This window comes from Metarhizium robertsii, assembly GCF_000187425.2.
Source record: "Metarhizium robertsii ARSEF 23 chromosome Unknown MAA_Scf_1, whole genome shotgun sequence".
Lineage (NCBI taxonomy): Eukaryota > Fungi > Ascomycota > Sordariomycetes > Hypocreales > Clavicipitaceae > Metarhizium > Metarhizium robertsii.
The window spans coordinates 6,870,067-6,890,655 of record NW_011942149.1 but is presented as its reverse complement, the minus strand read 5'-3'; the positions used below and the strand labels follow the sequence as shown (position 1 = coordinate 6,890,655).

General features: G+C 51.3%; 4 protein-coding genes across 4 annotated transcripts; 2 read left to right on the top strand and 2 right to left on the bottom strand.

The window, feature by feature from the left end:
• Positions 1-515: 515 nt before the first annotated feature.
• MAA_08590 (Inositol polyphosphate kinase) lies at positions 516-4,768 on the bottom strand (the record flags this gene model as incomplete). Its single annotated transcript, XM_007826588.1, has 2 exons — positions 516-2,463; positions 2,598-4,768. The coding sequence occupies 2 exons, from the start codon at positions 4,766-4,768 to the stop codon at positions 516-518; spliced, it is 4,119 nt and encodes a 1,372-aa protein (XP_007824779.1).
• A 3,249-nt stretch (positions 4,769-8,017) lies between these two features.
• On the top strand, positions 8,018-8,911 carry MAA_08591 (uncharacterized protein; the record flags this gene model as incomplete). The annotated part of the gene is made up of 1 exon (XM_007826589.1): positions 8,018-8,911. The coding sequence occupies one exon, from the start codon at positions 8,018-8,020 to the stop codon at positions 8,909-8,911; it is 894 nt and encodes a 297-aa protein (XP_007824780.1).
• A 2,071-nt stretch (positions 8,912-10,982) lies between these two features.
• MAA_08592 (protamine P1) lies at positions 10,983-14,111 on the bottom strand (the record flags this gene model as incomplete). The annotated part of the gene is made up of 1 exon (XM_007826590.1): positions 10,983-14,111. The coding sequence occupies one exon, from the start codon at positions 14,109-14,111 to the stop codon at positions 10,983-10,985; it is 3,129 nt and encodes a 1,042-aa protein (XP_007824781.1).
• An 847-nt stretch (positions 14,112-14,958) lies between these two features.
• MAA_08593 (WD repeat domain-containing protein) lies at positions 14,959-20,361 on the top strand (the record flags this gene model as incomplete). The annotated part of the gene is made up of 1 exon (XM_007826591.1): positions 14,959-20,361. The coding sequence occupies one exon, from the start codon at positions 14,959-14,961 to the stop codon at positions 20,359-20,361; it is 5,403 nt and encodes a 1,800-aa protein (XP_007824782.1).
• Positions 20,362-20,589: the final 228 nt, after the last annotated feature.

Here is a 20,589-nt window from a genome sequence, read left to right as displayed (position 1 = left end):
TCAGACAAACACCAACTATAAACATTCAATACATGATTTGTTTTTGCATTCTCGATCCCGTAAGCTCCCCGAATACAAAACGCCACACAAGCAACCAAAAACACCGATCCGTTCCCCGACTCATCGTTCCAGACGCGCACTCGCACACAAACAAAAGCCAAACTCATAAACGAGATTCGTATCAACATGGCCGAGCCATGCCAACAAAGTGGTACGCCAAACTCGATGCAGGGTATGTAACGTGGTATAAATAAGCCTTGTCGCAAGCGCAGGTCGGCCATGTTCCGATTTATACATTCTGAAGCAGGGGACATGATTAAAGAGAAGGGAACTAGAAGTTAGTGTGAAGGAAAAGAAAAAAAATTCCGCAAGAGACACATAACGCTACAGAGACCGAATGTCAAAAGACGTGACAGCATGGCAAGCCCAGCTGTCTGAACGAGAAAGAGTAGGGTATCTGAACAATACAACATCTCATCACTGTGAGAAAAAGAAACAGGTAAAACTTGTGCACATCAAAGACTAAGTGAACCCGAGTCCAAATCGTCTTCAAAATCAAGCTGCAAATCGTCCATCGGACCAGACAGCCATTGACTTTTCCCACGGCCACTGCGAGGCCCCAAGTCCAGTTCTGCTCGAATATCCGCTTGTATTTGCAAAAAGTACTGTCGAAGGCTCCTCAGCCCCTTCAAGAAGCCCGAATCCGGCTCATTTGGATGCCGTGGGGGACAGGCCTTGTCCCGTATATCATCCATGGGCGTTAGGCTGTTGGCAAAGTCGGCCATCTTGAAGTCGATTTCTCGGAGATTCCTCCGTCGTCGGCGGGTGGTTTCTTCGGTATCTGTTGCGACATCCGTTGCTGAGTCGTACATTGTTTCGTAGCCTCCCTCCTCAGACGTGTCGCCGTCATAAAACATGAGCAGGCTGGCGGCGTAAAATCGGTAACCCCTGAGGCCATGAATGATTTGCTCCAGTTGAGCAAGCTTCTTCAAAATGACGGGAATATGGCGGAGGACGCTATGTAAGTCGACACCATTGTAGAGGAACTTCTGCAGGGCATTTTGAAACTCTGGCCCGGCCTTCACCTTCCTGCCAAAGTACTTGTCTTGGAATTCATACGACTGTGTCCTAGCATTCCAGACCTGAAGGCCACAAATACGCACACCCAGCTCCGCAGAGGTAGTTGTGCGGCACTTCTCCTGTTGCGACTTTTGCTTCTTTGGAGTTGCATCTACGCCATATTGGCGCGTGCCCATTTTGAGGTCCATCATACACGGTCGCTTCATGCCAGCAGTCAAATCTTCCATCAAGAGAAAATATTCTACACGATCTCCACGAGTTTTGGCTTCCTTCGGGTTGATGGGTCGGGGAATTTTCTTGAATTCATCTGTGGGACTTGGAAGAGCAGACGGTAATGTAGACGGTACTGCAGAGTGAGTCAAATCCAGCGGTGAAATGAGGGCGGGACCGTGAACTGGTGCGTCGTCGTACACGGCTTGATGCCCAGTGACGTTGGCCTCGCCATCTTTTGCAGACTTTTCGGCGGCTAGCCGCTCGTTGTGGGTTTTATACTCTGCGTCGTCAGCTTCCTCGAAGTACTTGAGATCGCCCCGGGATTCCCGGACATCTTCTGGTCGCCGTCTAAGCCCGCCTGCTGAGTACCTCCGTCTCCTCCTACCTGTGGTGAGGGTTGCTTTTAAAATCTCGGGTTCTGGGGCACTAGTTCCAGTAAGGTCCTTGGTAGGAGCACCCACATCCTCTGATTGTCCAGGCAGAGATGCAGTTTCGGCACCAAGGTCGCTCTGGGTATGTCCATTGTGATGGATATGCGGCGAGGGTGGCTGAACCTTGATGGGAGGCCTTTGTTCGAGCTCAATCTGGTTATCGGACGCAGCAAGATTTGGGTCAGAAGTTGTGGGTCTGAGAAGCCGCTGCATCGTAGGTCGGGGTATTGCACGCTGGTGTGGGCGGCGGTGTTTTTGGACTTCAACAGGCTCTTTTAAAAACGCGTCATTGAAGACCTCGTTCCGAAGGCGTTTGTTTATTGTTGTTGCTCCCCAGCTGTTGGGCCGTTCTTCCAAGTGCGGCCGAGGCGTCTGAGGCTTGGATACACTTTGATATATCTTCGCAGACGAGGTACTGCGACGTCGAAAAAACTCTGGTGGCGGGGTGGGCTGCAGTAGATTTCTTGGCAAAATATGCTTGTTGTCGTTGAATGTGACTGTAGGAATCTGCAAAGCGGTATTTGCCAGCGACTGGCTGACAATTCTCGTGGGCGCCGGATCAGTCAATTCGTTTCCGGGCACGTCGGTAGCCAGACGATCAGTCCCATTCAGCATCTTTTCTGCGTCATTATTATCATCTAGAGCCTTCTTGCGTCCGGCCAAGGATGCTTCATCTTTTCTGACTGTGCTTTTCCGTCGTGGTTGCTTCTGAAACGTCACATTCAAAACACCTATATATCTGAGCCGAACATGTTAGCAGATATACCATCAGAACTACAGCTGGGCAGCTTTCGAATACCAAGCCACTTGGCCGTGCCTCAACAACTTGCCCATGTGCAATAAAACGCTCGTGCAAGCTTACTTTACACTTACCGAGGAAGAAATGGAAGCAGATCACGATGATACCGCTCAATTGTTTCGTAAAATTCATTTTCCCTATTGTTGAGCTGCTTACATACTGCTCTGCGGGAAAAGCGCCAAATCGTTGTATGACCACCCACTTGATGCTTGTAAGGGATTAGCTCAATGGCTTCGAGTGGCTGGCGAGGGTGGTGTTGGTGGTGATGGACATGATCATCGTACTGTGTCACAGTGGGTTGGGGCTTTGGCGCTTTCTGGCTCTTCAAAATAGGCTCGACTACGTTGGCAGCCTCGGTGGGCTTTTCCGGAAGCTCAAGGCCAGGCGAAGCATGATTGTCACGATGTTCGGAACGGGAATTGTCGGTGGCGGCGATTGTCTCCCCCTTGCCATGCACTTCAGGTTCAGGTTCAGGTTCATCAGCCTTCACGAGCCACGGATGAGCACTACTGCGTGAAATGGATCTTGGTCGTTGTACTTGGGCTGATCCAGACAGATCTGGGGCAGCGGTCCGGGTATCTTGTATCTCCTGGTGGGGCAGAAAGACGGCGGACGAGATTTTCTCTTCGCCAGACTCATCAGCATCCTCAGCATCAGCATCGGCATCGGCATCGTGGCCAATACCATTATGTTTATCGCGGGCTTTGGAGCCGGCACCGGCCATATCGCTGCTAGACGGGCGTTTCCCCTCCTGTTGGTCATCAGCTGACCTCCGTTGCCCCTCTACAACGTCGGGTTGTGAAGCCGGAGTCGGCCCCACTTCCTTAGGTGGCGATATCGGCTTAGATGTGGCCTCTTGACCCTCTGGTCGCAATCTCGAGCGGAGTGTCTCAGAAATCTTGTCAACCTGGGCGACGGCATCGGTAGACTCTAGATTGAAGTAGTCGTCGGAAACCCAACTGGAACCACTGCGCATGCTCTGGGATGTAGATGGTTCTTCGATGCGATGGCCAGGCGGGGTCACCGTGGCTATTGTTGAGTCATCCTGAATGCCTTCCTCCGAAGTTGGCGATAATTTATCGCGAGGTGTCGTCTTGGTATCCCTCCGTCTCGGCTTGTCCTCGGGTGGAAGGCCTTCTTTGAAAAATCGTAGACTGTAACTCGCTTTGCGACTTCGGGCGTTGGGCTCGACTCCAGCCATAGCCTCGGCAACTGACTGTTCAACCAAGCCATCCTCCTCGTCACCGCCACCTGAACCAATAGACCAGATCTTTCCGGTTTTCTCAGGGCTGACTGTCACTTTACTTTCCAGAGATGATTGATGCGACAAGCGGGAATCGACATCCAAAGTTGAGTTATTGAGTGCTTTGGTGGGAGGCAACCGGAGTGGGTCATTGGACAAGTAAGACGGCCTAGTCGGTGTCGAGGCCTCTTCAGGACTTGCAGAAAGGGAGAAGGCTCGAGATTTGAGTATATCGGTAGTCGAACGGTCGAGGTCGAGAGAGGTAGAGGCACGGCCCCTGGCTCTATCGAGGAAATCTCGGTGCTCCATGAGCATCTCTCTGGCTTGGGACAGATTGGAAGGGTTGAACTGGCGTGGGATAGAGGTAGAGTCTCGGGTTGGTATCGCAACAGAGGCTACCGGGACCATGACCGGTGTGGCCATGGCTGAGGAGGACAGGGAAGGATCGCGACCTACGGAGGCTTGGTGCTCTCCATGCTTCGTAGGCGTTGGGCGACCTGCGGTGTGGCTATGCGAGGTGGTAGATTCCGTTTCGCGATCGGGAGGAGGAAGATGGCCGTTTAACTGAAATCTAGACGACCGGCCACTGCTAGCACTGCTACTGCCGCTGTTGTCGTGAGTGGAGGGGATATTATTACTCGGAGTGTTGTTATTGCTGCTCTGCTTCTGACCTTGAGGGATACCACGAGCAGATGCCAGGGCTTGTGTCAAGAGTGAAGGGCCGGGCTGCCTTGGGCCATGCTGGCTGGGGCGGCGAGACTTTATATCGTCCTTGAATGAGGCTTGGTCCGCATCCCTGGAGCGGATGGGCTGTGTACGGGAGGAAGACTGGATGACCTGAGAAAAGACCGGGGGCTGGCCGGACACCTCATCCGCACTGCTCGACGCTGGCACCAGCACAGTCGAAGCTGCATCTGGAACAGCGCCGACGGCGGGTTGAGCCTCTTGACCTAGGGGTGCAGGGGGTATGGCATTTTCGGGCTGGGAACTCGGGCTGGACATGAGGAAAACATTGGGCGCGGCAGGGCAGCAGCGTGGGAGGATCGATTCGCGGCAAATGCAGGACTTGTGTCGAGGGTGTGATGTTGAGCGGCGAGGGTGGAGGAAGGAAAAATAAGACACCAGCGGACGGTGTTTGCGAAGGTTGACTTGGCTTGGCTTAACTTGGCTTGGCTTGGCTGGGCTCCATGTCGGCCGCTGCCTAGAGTACAGGGTACGGCGGCATGTAGCAGACACCGATGGTGGACCTGAGTACCAAGGAGTACCTGGCCTCAGTACCGCCAGTTTCAGAGGACTGCAACCCTGACAGAGCGGAGAGGGAAGGAGCGAGCAGTGGACTGGCAGCATTGAATGGCCAGCTGGCGCAACTGAGTGCCTGCCAAAGGCCATGCAACCAGACAGTCCGATGTCTGCTTTTCGCTCTTGCAATTGAGCCAGGCCACCACGACCCGTCCAGATGTCAACATCAACATTGAAGATTTGACTTTCGGAAGACCACCCTTGAAACCACCACAGCCGCGCCGCTCAGGAGCCCATGTCTCGCAGCCAACTACGGAACTTATCTATCCAAATACTCCGTATCGCACGGGGGCGTGTGCTCCATAAGCACATGTATTCGGTCGAGCTGTCTAATTACGTTTGACAAGAAGTACGGAGTATGAAAGTATGAAACCCTTCTTCGTAGCATGGAGGATACCAACCTTTTCTGCATTCGGACCAAGGCTACGGAGTATATGCCCTCGCTCGTCGACAGCCTCTCGCGCTGGAACTGGTTGTTCTTCGCAAACACCAACTTCCCTCTCTGTCAACTGCCTGCCGAGGTGGCACCCAAGCACCGCGCCTAGAGTGAGTTGCGAGTGGGAACACTACATGCGGCCACAAGGGCTGATCGCGGGGTTTCAGTGGCTCTCATGCAGCACCAGCAAGCAGCAAGGTCCCGGTTGACGTCTGAGCTTCCAAGGCTCCGTGGCTGGACCCAGATGATGCTTTCATTAGTATTGTCAAGTCAAGGCTAAGGCGAATCTACGAACCCAAGAACCCGCCAGGTATTGCAGTACATATGTACCGAGTATTGCGTACTTCCCACGCCGCCCCGGCTTGATAGAGGTCGGAGATGCGACAGAAGCGACGAACCAGGTAGCAAACACCACGAGCACGGGAATACGCGTGTGGGAGGAGGCCCCGGCCTAGCATCGATGGAAACAGGGGTCTGACAGATAGTGTCCATGACATGCAAGCCGACGGCTTCCCAATCGCTATGCTGGTGGACTCGCTGATTTGCTTGCAGATTACCACGCTTGGGGGTGTGTTGTTATCTTTTCGCATGGCCCAGGTTTTGCGACACAGCCTATCCCATGCACCGCCATAATCGTCGGCCAGTCAAGCCAATCACCAAATCTGCTCTCCTGTACTCCGTACTCCGTGCTCTGTGCCCGGTAGAGCAACATCCGTGCCTACTACTCTGGCTCCAGAAGACGTCTCCACGCCTCCACGTGGGCTCACAAGGTGCCGAATGGAGCGCGCTCACCGAAAGCCAATAACGGCATCAGGTTTGCTCACCGACAACTGTCCATAGGCAAAATGATTTTCTTAATACTTGCGACTTGCTGTCCCAATCGTGGTCGTCAGTCTGATGCAATTGGCTGGGCGCTGCACCGATGCAGTGTAGCTGGTGGTTCATGTGGATGAAATGGACGAATCAACCAAATTTCATTGGGCGGCATCTGATACTTCTTGCGCAAGTGCTCAGCTTCCAGTAGTAGCACGTCCCGGATGAGATTTGCTCGCACAGGACAGGGCAAGGCAGGGCAAGGCCATGGATGGTATTGCAGGACAGATATCGTTCCTGATGTTGATCAAGAGAAACCGTCGGAGCTCGGCAGCTACCCGTGGCGTCGGTACCACAATGCATCAAGCTTGATGCACCTTGATAAGTTCATTCTGCAACACCCGCGCATCCAAGGTCCGAGGTCTCGCTTCACTGCGTTTCAACATCCCTAATAAGTCCTCGCTTGTCAGGCCATGGCTGGAGCCTGGCAGCATGCTTAAAAAAAGGGCCGCATAACTACGAAGTACCTAGGTAGGTAGTCTCCACGAGGTGACCTCGAGGTACTCCGGATAACGAAGTTTCGGTAGAGATGATCATCTTGACTGTTGAAACCTGCGTCAATAAAGACAATACGGTGGATTTTTTTAATTTTTTTTAATTTTTTTTTTATTTGTCTAATTAGTGAGTCATCCGGCCACGCAAGCTGGTCGTAGTTATTGTGCCTCGAAAAGGTAAAAATGCCTCGTAGTCGCCAATGGCCATCAATCATAAAACAGCGCATTGTGGCAATGAATCCAACTTGTCTTGCAGGTTGACCATCAACCAACCCACTTTTGCGTCCAGTCGCAGTACCAAAGGGAGGGAAAGGTGACTCAGACTTCAAACTTTCGTCACTCAACGGTCATGGGCAATAATGTGTCGAGGGCCGAGCCCATGGTGGGGAATGTTAGAGTTGGTAGTACTAAGAAGATATTCTGACATGTCGAAATGGCAGCAAAGGTGTGGAACAAAGTAATTTATGCATCGGAGATTCTGACCGTCGAGTCGCCCATACATTGAGCGCTCGGCGTGTCTCCGCGGTTGCTCCTTCCTTCCATGCGCTGCCTCGACGAGACTTGGGTAATGCGCTCTGCTCTGCCCGTGCCTGACCCGACACAACCTGTGCCCTCAAAATCTTGTCGACGGTCGAATCCAAAAATCCTTTGCGGGTTGATCGAGGCCATTGTCTCTTGTGAATTCGCACGTAGCGGGTTTCACGCTGTGAGAATCTCCTCCCTCTGTGCCTCGATATTGTTGCTATGTGCCGAGAGGATCGTATGCACTCTCCGTTCGCTCTCCGTTCCGAACTTCCGACATTCCCACATGCCCAATCCTGTCGCCTCGCTGCCTTCCCCCGACAAATGCTCACGATATTACAGCACGCTAAATCAACACTTGTTCCCCGCATTTGATCGGCGGAGATATCACGAAGGCATAGGTAGCATCTGCGCCATACTACCTTGTTTCAGTAAGCTAGTAGTTACTCCGTATTTGTAATCAACAAAGAGTGACGACCAACGTGTCACGGATGCCCTTGCTAAGAATTTGTCCTAGCTATGCGCTTTGGAAAGTTTTTTGGTCTTGAAAAACTCTTTGGCTGATGCTTTGCTTGCACTGAAGTCGACAGAGACAACTCGACACTGCTACAAAAAGGGCTCGCAAAAATGTCATCATCATCATCATCACCTTACAATGCAGCTTCACTTTTTGGGGTCAAAGACCTTGTTGCTGTCGTCACTGGCGGCGGTTCTGGCCTTGGTGCCATTACCACGCATGCATTGGTAGCCAATGGCGCCAAGGCAGTGTACATACTTGGTCGACGGGAAGAGGCCCTGCTCACAACCAAGAAGAATGCATCCAATCCGGACGTGGTTCACACCATTGTTTGCGACGTCACTTCCAAAGACAGTCTTGCTGCTGCAGCGAACCTGGTACGCGAGGAAACGGGCTATATCAATGTGCTCTATGCCAACAGTGGCGTGATCAAGGCGGCCACGGCACCTTATGACGCCAGCGACGACATCAAGAGCCTACAACAGAAGTTATGGAAGCCAGACATGGAGGATTTCACCACCACATTGCATGTGAACGTCACTGGCGCATTCTACACAGCCATTGCCTTTCTTGACCTACTGGACGAGGGAAACAAGCGAGCCACCGTGGCAGCAAAGTCTCAGATTATTCTGATCTCATCCATTGCCAGTTTCTCGCGCAGGCCCTTCGCTGGCTTTTCCTACAGCGCAAGCAAAGCAGCCATTACTCAGCTAACCAAGCAGCTGTCATCCACATTGGCGCAGTATAAAATCCGAGTCAATGCGATTGCTCCAGGCTTCTTCCCTAGTGAGATGACCCAGGACATGTCATACATGAAAACCGAAAAGGACCCAAGGGAGGAGGGAGCCCTGCATTCAAGCGTGGTGCCACTAGAGAGAGTCGGATCTGAGGAGGATTTTGCCGGTGTCGCATTATTCTTGGCCAGCAAGGCAGGGGGCTACGTTGATGGAGCCATCATTCTTGCTGACGGCGGCAGAATAAGCTTGCTTCCCAGTAGCTACTAAGATTGAGCGTCATGTCGTTTCGAAATTCAGACAGATTTATTCCGTGCCAGGTACATCTTTGCAAAGATATCTCGAGAAGGATGAAACCTGGCTTTCTCACCATGGTTTTTTGACAACTCCCCCTTGCCATGCGACCACATGCATCTGCCGGTTGGCTATTAGGGCCCAGACACGTCACCAGGACATTTCTCTTCCTACATATGTGCCAAAACAAGGAGAGCTTGTGCTCTCTTGTCTCACCGAGTCTTAAATCTCACGACTCGCCGCCGGCCCCATTCCTCCAAGGGGCCGCTTAGACTGCAACTAACTAAACCATCCCTGCCCCAAGCACCGGAAGACGTCCCCGAAATTTGGATCAATCTGTCAAAAAAGAAGAAGAAACCCAATTTTAGCAGTCCACGAGGGCGCACGACGAGCTGTCAATCCACCATGGAAGGGATCCAAGCTTCCATGACCAAACCCAAACCGAGCGAGGCGTGGGGATAACATGGACAGAGGACGAGTCAAACCCTCGCCAGCCTCTGTCACAGTCCCCCATGTGAAGGCATACGTCAGAGAAAGGGGGAATGCTTGTATATGTCATATCATTCCGCCCATAATATCATACGGAGAGCAACACGTGGTTGTAGGTTGATCGATTCCAGGCAATTACACCCCACGTTGCGGCATTGACGTGCATCATTGGATATCCAACGTTTCAGAGTGTTTATTCTGGGCCGGATGCAGCCGTTTGGCCACTCACTGGCTGACAACTGTTACAGCACAAAGAGTACATACAATTTTCGACTTGTGCCCTGGCCTCGGCCCGTGCTTTCAATGCATTTGAAAAAAAATCCGTGCCTGGTGTTGTTTTGGTGGCGTTTACGAATCGACGTGTCTTGCATGGCATCCCGGGCGGCTCCAATACTGGAGAACACCGTACAAGGGTATCTTTGACCGCTTGGGAGCTTGGGAAGGAGCAGCGCTATTTGACGCATTACCATGGACACTGTCGATTCAAGTTCTCTCAAATCACTTGGCCGAATGGTTACATCTTTGACTGTTCACTTGGCATTGGTAAACTAGTCCACGTTGGCGAGAAACCGCAAATTTGTACTACCCTGGAGTCAAGCGCAACTTGGCAATCGCGAGAGGTGCCTTTTGTCAAAGAGATAGACCGAACCGCATTCTCTCATTGCTGGACTGCTTGGCTCATAGAATACATTCACCAAGGTGGCCATGAACCCGACGCCTAGATTCGTAGTATCGGTAACGCTTGAGTAGAAACCACGCCCAACATACTACACCAAGTTTCCAAATGCCAACTTTTAGTTTACGCAGTGACAGCCCACGGAAAAAACTGAAGGAACACGTATAACAAGGTGCACATATTTTTTTTACATCGGACACAATTATTAGTACACAACACACGAACTAGGTAACTCTCACCCAGATCATAGGTCAGACAAGCCATGCAGTGACATGACTCTCACGGACTTATTTACATCGGCAACATATACCCACCGGCGAGGTTTACCAGAGAAGGATTCAGTGCTTGCACTCTATCACCCGGTATTGCACAACGCAAGTTCCCATCCACCTCGCTCAAGAACCATGCCTGACCGGGGGGGCAGCGAAGCACACTCCATCCGGCTATGTGTCGAACAAGCTTCTTCGACCTTTTCGAACCGCGCGATAAATGGCATTGAAATTGAAGAATCAAAGCATCAACAACGATTAGGCGGGCGTACCCAATGGGATTAGTAAAGATGTACATAAAATGCGCGGTGCGCAAGAGCTTTAGAAGCCGGGAATATGGCCTTGACGTCAAAGTGAGCAGTTGAGTGCAATACGGAGCACAATCAGCAGATATGCCATTGTGCAGATATAAACGTATAAATACGACTATCCATATTAAACATTAGGGTATACTGTGATTGTGTTACAGACAGACATGAACAGTCGTTGACAATATGCGCTAACATCACATGTTGTAATCGTGGTATAGGAAACTCTAGACTTTACAAACGCCAATCCCGCCAAACGCCAAAAATCCCATCCGCAATGCCCATGGCTGATAATCTCCTATCCCTCACGTCTCAATGCTAGATGTCTGTCCATCTGACGCTCCCTTTCGTGCTTGGTCCAGCTCCGCATCAATGTTCCAGGGGTCCCAAAAATCTCCCATCTCCCGAACCATGTCTTCAACAACATCCATCGGCTCTTCTGATGCTCGACTGCATGCACGAGGTTCAGTATGCTCCGCGCTTTCTCCATCCTTGGACACTAATCCCGCGGTGTTGGTGTCAGCTGTCATGAAAGTTTCAGCCATGGCGAACGGGCCAGGACTCTGTAGTTGCTGCGATTCTGTGGGGATGAGAGTCTGTGACTGTCCGTCTCTGCGGTTTGCTACAGCCTCAAAGTGCTTTGCGAACTTGGTGTCGTGGGCTTGCCGGAAATCGCCGCTAAGGTTCTCCGGTGGCGGTGAGGTCTGCCTCTTTGGCATATGACGGGCTGTGCGAGCATCTTCTCGTGATGGCGTTCCTTCGAACTCTTCAAGCGACGCCGCCCATGAAACACGCAGACCTGGGCGTTTCTGGCTCCATCGACTTTTCAGAGATGACGGGAAAGATCCTTGGGGACTTTTGAATACCTGTCCAGACGCGGATAGTGACACACCTTCCCCTCGGTTCCGATCCGGCGATGGGGACATAAACGATGAGAAAGACTTGACGCAAAATTGGGGTTCGGGAGTCCTTGGTCGGGGCAATGATGGCTTGGCGAACGGCATTTGTTCGACATTTTCGTTGATCGGACTCGATGATGACTGATCTAATGATGCGGCATTGGATGATGGATTCTGCATCCACGGGTTTTGGATATTAGATGGGGAAACTGCTGCAATATTCTCGGCCTCGTTACTGGATGACTTTGCCCCAGAGATGTTTAGTGATAGAATGCCCAATGGCGACCTAGACAATATGGCATGATCCGTATTGACCCATGGGCTCTGCTGGGACTCAGGAACGCGCTGATCATCTGCCTCTGAGTCCTTCAGCCGCCTGTCGCTGTGGCTATATGAGACTTTCTGTTGGATTTGAGCCGGCTTATGTAACTGGTCAAAGTCACCTATGAGCTCATTACGACGCGGGCTTGGTAATCCTTCTTTATGCGTCTGGCTGGGTTGAGAATCTGCCTCTTCTACTTGATCTGCAGACTCATTCGTGACCGCACGCTTCTTGCTGGAAGTTGCTGAAGGAGATGACGAAGGTGAAAGAGCTAGTCGTGTCAGTTTGTTCCATGGACTAGAAGGAACAAATCGATTGAGGATGGTCTTGAAGCTGAATTCAGATGCGTCTTCTTTGACACGCTCAGCTTGGCGAGGAGTTGTAGGAGTTTCATGTTTGACGGATTCCGAATCACTTTGCGTGTGGTAGTCCATGGTGGAAGTTGTAGAGAACTCGCTTTCCATGGAAGCAGTCTTTTCATCATCAACTGCAATGTCGTCTGATGTAGAAGCGTGGCCTGTGTCTTGTGAACGGTTTGGTTCAATGTTACGTATCGAAAAGGTTTTTTGTGTTGCAGCACATGAGTTTCCTGAATCATCTCCCGAATCCATGTCTGGCAGGTTGTCCTTCAGTTTTACGTCAGCGCCACATTGATGGGCTACGACTTCACCCACTGATTCCATTTTCATGACCCAGTTACCAGGTGATTGTGCAACTGGAATATCGGTCTCCTTTACAGGCGAATCATCCGGGTTTCTATTGTTATCGGGTCCTGTAGAATTCCGAGTCCAATCCGGAACAGCGCATTCCGCTACGCCTTGCGGCTCCGATTTAATGCCAGGAAGATTGTCCATTTTGATGTCTGAATCGGCCCTCTGAGCGATGAGTTCCGAGTTACCGTCCATTTCGGCCTTGCAATTGCTTGGAGGTGACTCAGGTTCATAGCGCTGGTTTTCATGTTGACCATTCGTAGCTTGCGAAGTCGCGTCTTCACAGGTTATGTCTTCATAGGTTGTGTTGACTATAATACACTCATCCTCGACCAGCATTGCTGAGCCATTGTCGTCTTCATCCGCTATGGTTTCGGGTTCAGATTCGGTAACAGAGCGAGATTTGGATATATTTTCAATAGTAGTCTCAATGTCTTGCCCGCTCGCGGCTTCTACTTTGACTCTGGGTTCCTCGCTAGGCGGGTCCTCCTGTGAAGGCGACCCGTTCTTACTCCAGGTATCTAACACCTTCACATGTCGTAGGCGAGATGGGGTAGTTTGAGTTCCAATAGATGACGTAATATAAATTGGCGGTTGACTTCTTTTTGAAGAGGCGGGTATGACTGGGTCATTCCGCAGTGACACAGGAGATGAAAGAGTTGCAGCAGCAGTCTTGTTAGGACTGAGTTCATCATCAGATTCTACCAGTACCTTACAACTGGTTCTTCGCATGGCGTTTCGTGGTGATCTCCGCTTGGATGGCGACATAACTGGTGCTGCGTTCTCGAAGCTAGACGACGGCAGATCCGCCATGAGTTCGTCCAACTCGTCATCTTCTTGTTCCTGACGAGGGGGCCGTTTTTGCGTCGTGGTAGACTGATGTCTTTTTGCAGACACTTTCTTCAACCATTCGGACCCAGGCGCGCTTCTTTTTCTGATGGATGTTGAAACTTTTGCGTCGTCAGAGACCCAGAAACCATTCCTGTTACCGGCAAAAGGGTCAACCTGCTCCCTCCACTTGTTGACTTTTTCAATCCCATCTGCTGCCAGATATGGAGGCTCTTGGGTATACGGAGCCTGCTTAAGGCTCTCGGGACTAGGCAGATGGCAATCGGCAGAATGGGCCGGCAGCGTAGGATCTGGCTTGGGCTTGCGGACCGAGTTCTTGCTTTGAGATGACGTAACTTTTTCGATGTGCTTAGAGGACGCTGTCGAGCTGCGAGCTGTCCCCGCGTGACGGTCGGATATCCATGGGTTGGTAAAACCTGAGCGTCTGTCAAATGGTCCCCTTAAAGCGGCGGAGAATAGCAAAGGAACAGCACCGTCTAGAAATCGCTGCCCAGCTTCTTCGTAACGGCGTCGTCTCGCAGCTGAATTCTCGTAGTCCTCATCTTCTGACCCTTCATACAACACATCTTCTGGTTGGCAGAACGACGCTGAATACACAGTGTCGTCACCCCAAATCTCCTTTAGCTCGGTCGACACGCCCCTGTCACCTGCCATCTTGTCGATTCTCGGCAGAGGCCAACTCAGGACATGGACAAACCAAGATGGTCTGTAAAAGCTGCATTTGATGTGTTCAATATGCGTAGGAATGGTGTTCTTAATCGGCTAAGCGGTTGACTGCTTAATCACTCAACGATTGTCGAAGCTTGAGACAGGCAGAAAATGACTTGAATAGGCCAGCCTCCTCAGAAGCATTGACGCGAAACGCGTTCACGGATGCACGTGATACCGCGTTAATGAGCGTTGGCCGGGGCGTTATTGTTCATTTTCAATTCCTGGTGAAGCCACTCTGTGTTGAATGAATAAAAAAATGATTAAGAAAAGGAGAATATTGCTCTGAATAGGTCCGAATTTTTTAAATAAAAATGTGCATCGTAAAATTCAGCTGCAGAGCACCATTTACGGCGAACATGAATATCTTGGCCCACGTGATGCAGCTATTCTGGGTTCAGTTGGCACAGCAACAAACTCCACCAATCAGAAGGGTTTGACTGTTTACTTGACTTGTCTGCCACAAGCAAACGCGCCACACAAGCCCTCGCGTGTCCAATTGCCTTTGACCAACTTAACTTGTTTTGCCATTTGACGCCGCATATTCATACTTTTGCCTCAGTCGCTCTCTGCTACAAGTGTACCTGGGCTTCCAGCAAGCGAAGGCCTCTTGTACATTAAATTTATATTTGGTTTTAATCGCCTGCATTTCAACCGGCGCATTCATAACAAAACAGCCCATTTCACCCACAACCCCACCTACCACAAACAAGCATTCACGGACTTTCAACCACATGGCGCTCCAGTGAATTGACTCCAATCTATTTTCCATCCTCAGATCACTTGCCTTGTCATGGCGCATGCTTGGTTGGACTCCCTGTCGGAGGACTGGGTCTCTCAGCCTGGATCAGATGCATCTGATGGACAGCTCCCACCGCTCCCATCGCCAGACGAAATCGAGACGCCGCAAATAAAACAGTTCCCTAGTCGCATACCGCGCAGAGCCGGCAACAGGTCGTCGTTGCCTTCAGCAGACGGCAATAGTCCCTATGTTCTAAGCGAACGCAGCGCCAACGACATCAACATCTCCATCAAGAGATTGCCTTCGAAGCTGTCGCAAGAAGTCAGCGCAGACGTATCGCGATCCATTTCGAATGAGACAGATGGATCTGTTGTTCACAACAGAGTGCCGAGTCAAGGATCCCCAGATAAAAACAGCGAGACTCCAGAATGGAAGCGGCGCTTGGTATATGGTGACGTTGCATATGGCGAACAACGAGACCTCTTTTGCTCAGCTGCAGTTGGTCTTCAAGACATGTTCAAGCCTCCGCAAGAAGGCGAAGAGGGGTCGAGACTCGGTGGTGATACATCTCAACATGTCGACATGACGATGCCGTCAAGCCCACCAACATACCCCCAACCTGTTACTGACGAGGACCTTGACGGATTTCCCGATTTTGACGAGGATGAAGAATACCCCGAGGATGTTACGCCGAGCCCGAGCCCCAGGCGCTTGCAAAAAGAAATCAAGTATAAATTGAACGAAAGTTCGCCAATTCCTGACTCTCGTAAATCGGGAGAGCCTCGAGTCGACGACACGCCGGAGCATCAAACCGAACACGACATATCCCGCGACGACAGCTGTCTGACTGCCCCCCTTGACAAAGAAGCCGCATCAAGGAAGCCTAGTGGTCAGAGCGATACGCGAAATGAAGATTTCAGCCCGATCTTGATCGGCAAACACAACGGCACAAACGGAAATGTGAATTTTGCCCCGATTGAGGTGCCCGTCGATCAGCTCTGGCAAAAGCTGGAGCGACTACGAGTAAATCAATTGCTGCTTGATTCTCAGGCAAACCATCAGGCTGGTATTGATGCGAGTCCCAGACCTCCAGCCAACATGGAAACAACCGAAGATTATATCCAGAACGGAGGCTTCATCAACGTGCAACGTGGAGGAAGGTCCGGCGACGGCTCGTTTTACAACAGGGGTTTAAGCTCAGAACTCGGCGCCGACACATCACAAATGCTTCCAGAGGAGTCTTTACAAGCTAGTACTCCTAAAGAGTTCCCATCAGTGCGGACTCTGGGAACGAACCCATACCCTACGTTTCAGATCACGCAAAGTCCTTCTCTGCCCCGAGCACCCTTCCCGAGTCCTGAAAAGAAGCAGCTTGTACCTGAACAGACTCGACCACCAGCCACCAGCCCCCTGAAATTATTTGGGCCGTACGACACATTTACCAACCAAACCTTGCTTAGGCGTATTAGTCAATTCGAGGAGACATCGGGCAGCCCGTCCCAAAGGTCCACGACGTCCGATGTTATTGACCATCACCCTGAGGATGAAAGTGCGCCATCTGCGTCCACACTGCAGAGACGAAACATCAGTAAATTTGGTGGGGGCGACTTGGATGGATTTGAATTTCAAGGTGACATATCCGACGAAATCTACGAGGATTCTGACGTAGTGGGCAAAGAAAACGTTGCGCCAAATGAGCACTCCCTGCCATCATATCCGCTCCGAGGAATTCAAGCACAGGATTCCTCGCCTGATGGCTACTCTGGTCTAGTCATCGAGCGGAAACGCAGCAAAAACGAAACGCCATCTCGTGTAAGAGATGGCGAGACTCCCATATCATCAAATGGAGCATCAGTCACGTCTGGATCACCCAGACGGGATCTCGGGTCAGAGAGCAAGCGGCCGCGAACTTCTCCTTCGAAACACCCGACACCGAAACGAAGGCGAACACTGCATCGATCAGATATTGCGTTTGGCCGAGAGTCTAAAGAAGAAGCAGCTGATACCGCCCATCTACAGATGCATTCGCTCTCGTCGAGTAAAAAGCGCAAAGATGCTCTGCCTGGTGATTTTGAAGTAGCAGATCCCGACATTCTAGCTTCAAGGCCTATGCTGCAGCCACGAAGTCCAACATCTAGCAGGGATTCATCAGCGTCATATGGCCAAGCCCAGAAGTCACATCTTCGGAACCCTGCCAACGAGCTCCCAACTCCACCAAGTGATGCTCCGACCGAGACGGACCGCAAGCCATCTATACGCACTCAGGACTTTGTGGACCAAGCGGCTCAAATAATGGCTATGATTCGAAACCAAGTGCGGCCAGAGCTGGCGAGCCTTGAAGAGTCTGAGGAGTATATTGAGGCAGAAGATCGACGACCATCATCAGGCGCGGAATCCTACCAAGATTCCACAAGTGAGCCCTTCTCCCGGCCTCCTAGCAGAGAAGGAAACCCCAGATCTTGGGTACCTCCACGTCAAGATGACCCAGAGTTGGCGAACAGGCTGAAACAATATGAGGAATTCAGTGATATGGGCGATGTCATTTCATCTTCGGTGAGATCTCTGGGTCTTGCAAAGAACGCCATGCCGGCATCACAGGATCCAACGCGACGAATTGATGGAGGAAATCAGTTGCGATCCAATATCATGCCGATTCCCGTGCGGGGTGAAGTAATTAGTGACCTCCCGAATGTGCGAATCACCACCAATCCTCTCGCCAATACAGAGCAGGGGAGCTCGTCACAAGAGTATCCTTCACATTCATCGAACAGATCTACAATCCAAACCTACCCATCGGCGTCTTCGAGGGGATCCGAGTCTAGGCGCACAATAATGCCAGAGAGCGTATCCCATTTAATTCCTGACAGAGTTGGCAGCATGTGTTTGGACAAAGACAAGAAGGTGTGGATCAAGAGAAAGGAGTCAGTGTCGGTACCGGAATGCGATACTCTACCCTCGGAGGACAGTGAAGAGGATCCGTTCGCTAGTATTCCTGATCTTTCAGTTGACATGACAAAGGAGATGCATAATCTTAGACTTGCTACTGCTGGCAAGGAGCCAGCGATGGACAACCCCGAGGAGCGAAGCTCACCAAGGAGCCCCCCTCGACGAGTGGTGAGCAGAGGATATGTAACCCTGTCACCCAGTCAGCATCTGAGTCCTCAGAACGGGGCCTTCACGAACGAAGAAGTTGAAAAAGTCGAGGGTCTTTCCGACTATCGCAAAGGAGATTCTACGACCAAAACCCAAGCTGGCCACCACAGAGGGAGCAATGCTCAATCGTTGACGAAACGCCGGAACCTTACCATCTCGTTCTCTTCACCCATTGCATCTGTGATACGGGACATATCTCCTGAAGACCTGGATAGTATTGAGGAATCGGACGACCGTGACGAGGCTAACAACGCTGAAGCATCAACTCATCGGTCACCGCACAGATCCTCGTCACAGGTGGAAGCTAAACCGAGGAAAGGCTCTCAGCATGTTCGCGCAAACCCCAGCCAGGCTCCATTGAGACAAGCATCTTTCCGTGGCCCAGCCTTTATCCCTCGTCCTGTATCTCGTATTGACGAGCAAGACGAAGAGAGCACTGTTGAGCTTGCAAATGAAGACCGCCAGCTTAGTATCATTGGGGAGCAAAGCATGCTGAGCCATAAGACGCCGGACGGACGGCGGGCCAGCCTGAGCTTTGTTTTCAGCCAAACACCAGGGAACAGGGCGCTCGCTCTATCTGCCGAAGATAGTGAATTTATCGGACGAAATGTTGGCAAGCTATCGCTAAGCCCCCTCTCCGAGTTCACTCTCAACAATGCCGACCAATCTTTTGGATTTGAAGTCAGCTACGTCATGGGTCCTCGACACATGGCTACAGGGGACGGCTCTAATAAAGTTTTGTCCATGACGATAAGAGAACTGGTGGACCGACTCAGTGAAGCAGAGCCGCATGAATCCTTTTGGGAAGATCTTTCCGAACTTGACCTCCATGACAAGCGTCTTGCCAGCCTTCACATGTTGGACGAGTTTTGCGGCAAGTTGGTAACGCTTGATGTGTCGGGAAATAAGCTGAACCACTTGGAGGGCGTGCCTTCAACCATCCGAGAACTTAAGGTGTCTCAAAACTTTTTGACGGAGTTGACATCGTGGGATCATCTGATGAACCTGCAATATGTGGATATTTCTGGCAATGACGTGACGAGTCTGTCGGCTTTGAAGAACCTGGTGCACCTTCGAAGTATCAAGGCTGATAATAATCAGCTTACAAGTCTGGATGGCTTAGACGCTCACGATGGATTGTTGCATGTGCGGGCCAGGAACAACATGATTGAGGAAGTCGATTTTGCGGTGTCGCGATTTGTACGGCTTGAGGACCTGGATTTGGGCGGCAATCGAATCAGCTCCGTGCAAAACTTGGACATGCTTCCGGCGCTGGCCCGTTTAAAGCTATCCAAGAACAAACTAACGGATCTTCCCATGGCAGAGTGCATGAAGTCACTGCGACACCTTGATGTCAGTGACAATGAGTTGCTTGTGCTAGACATTGCTTCATTCCCCAGCCTCCATTCAATACACGCGGATAGAAACCACATCAGCCAGGTATGTGGATTTGATCGAACTCGCCGGCTGGATAGTCTATCCCTTCGTGAGCAACGAGGAAAAACTCCACTGGATCTCGGCTTCTTATCCAGTGCATATGAAGTTCGCAAGCTATTTTTGTCAGGCAACTACATGCGAGAATTTGAGCCACGGGTCGACTTTCTCAACATGCAGCTTCTCGAGCTATCCAACTGCGGGCTGCAGCGCCTTCCGGACAAAATGGGCCAGTTGATGCCAAACCTGCGAACGCTGAACATCAACTTCAATGCGCTAAGTGACCTGTCGCCTCTGCAGTTCATCCCTCGACTCAAGAAGCTTCTCGCGGCGGGGAACAGACTGGCCGACTCGACGCGGGTAACACAATTGTTGACAGAGTTCCCCCATTTGACACGGCTTGATGTCCGCGACAACCCAGTGACGCTGGGATTCTACGCTCCGCTGCAAGTTCTGGTACCGACTGACGGCTCAGGCGTGGCGGATCCCTTTGTTCTGCCTGATGCCGACGTCGCTAGGGACGAGATGTTTGCAAGTAGGCTAGACGAGGCTACGAGGCTGCGGAGACGGCTGCACCAAGTCGTTCTCGTAGCGAGCTGTGGACGGTTACGAATGCTGGATGGTCTTGCCGTCCGCCGACGAGAAGTCCTAGCACGAGACCAGATGCTGCAGACACTGATTAATGACGGACTCGTTCCCGACCCGGAGCGGCCGCAGGTGCAAGAGAAGGAATCGGAGCCTATCGATTCGAATCTAAACGGTCCAGATGCAATTGACGAGGAGACAATGGCAGATGAACAAGCTAGAGCACAGCTTGAGGAGGAAGCCGAAACAGCGTGGCACAATACCATTCACGAAAATCAGTAGCAAAGCAGAGAAGGCAGACTATACAGGACATTGCAAGTAAAAGAGAACGTGGAAGGCGAGAAGGAGCATGGCGTTTGGATTGCTTCTGCAAATGCATTTTGTTACTGGGCGCAACATGGCCGGTTGGATTAGGGTAATTTGGGCATTGTGTTTATAGTCTTTGCACATGGTTGGGAAAGTGTATGAGTAGATGGTATTCAATGATGAGTTATGAGTTATTCAGCGTCG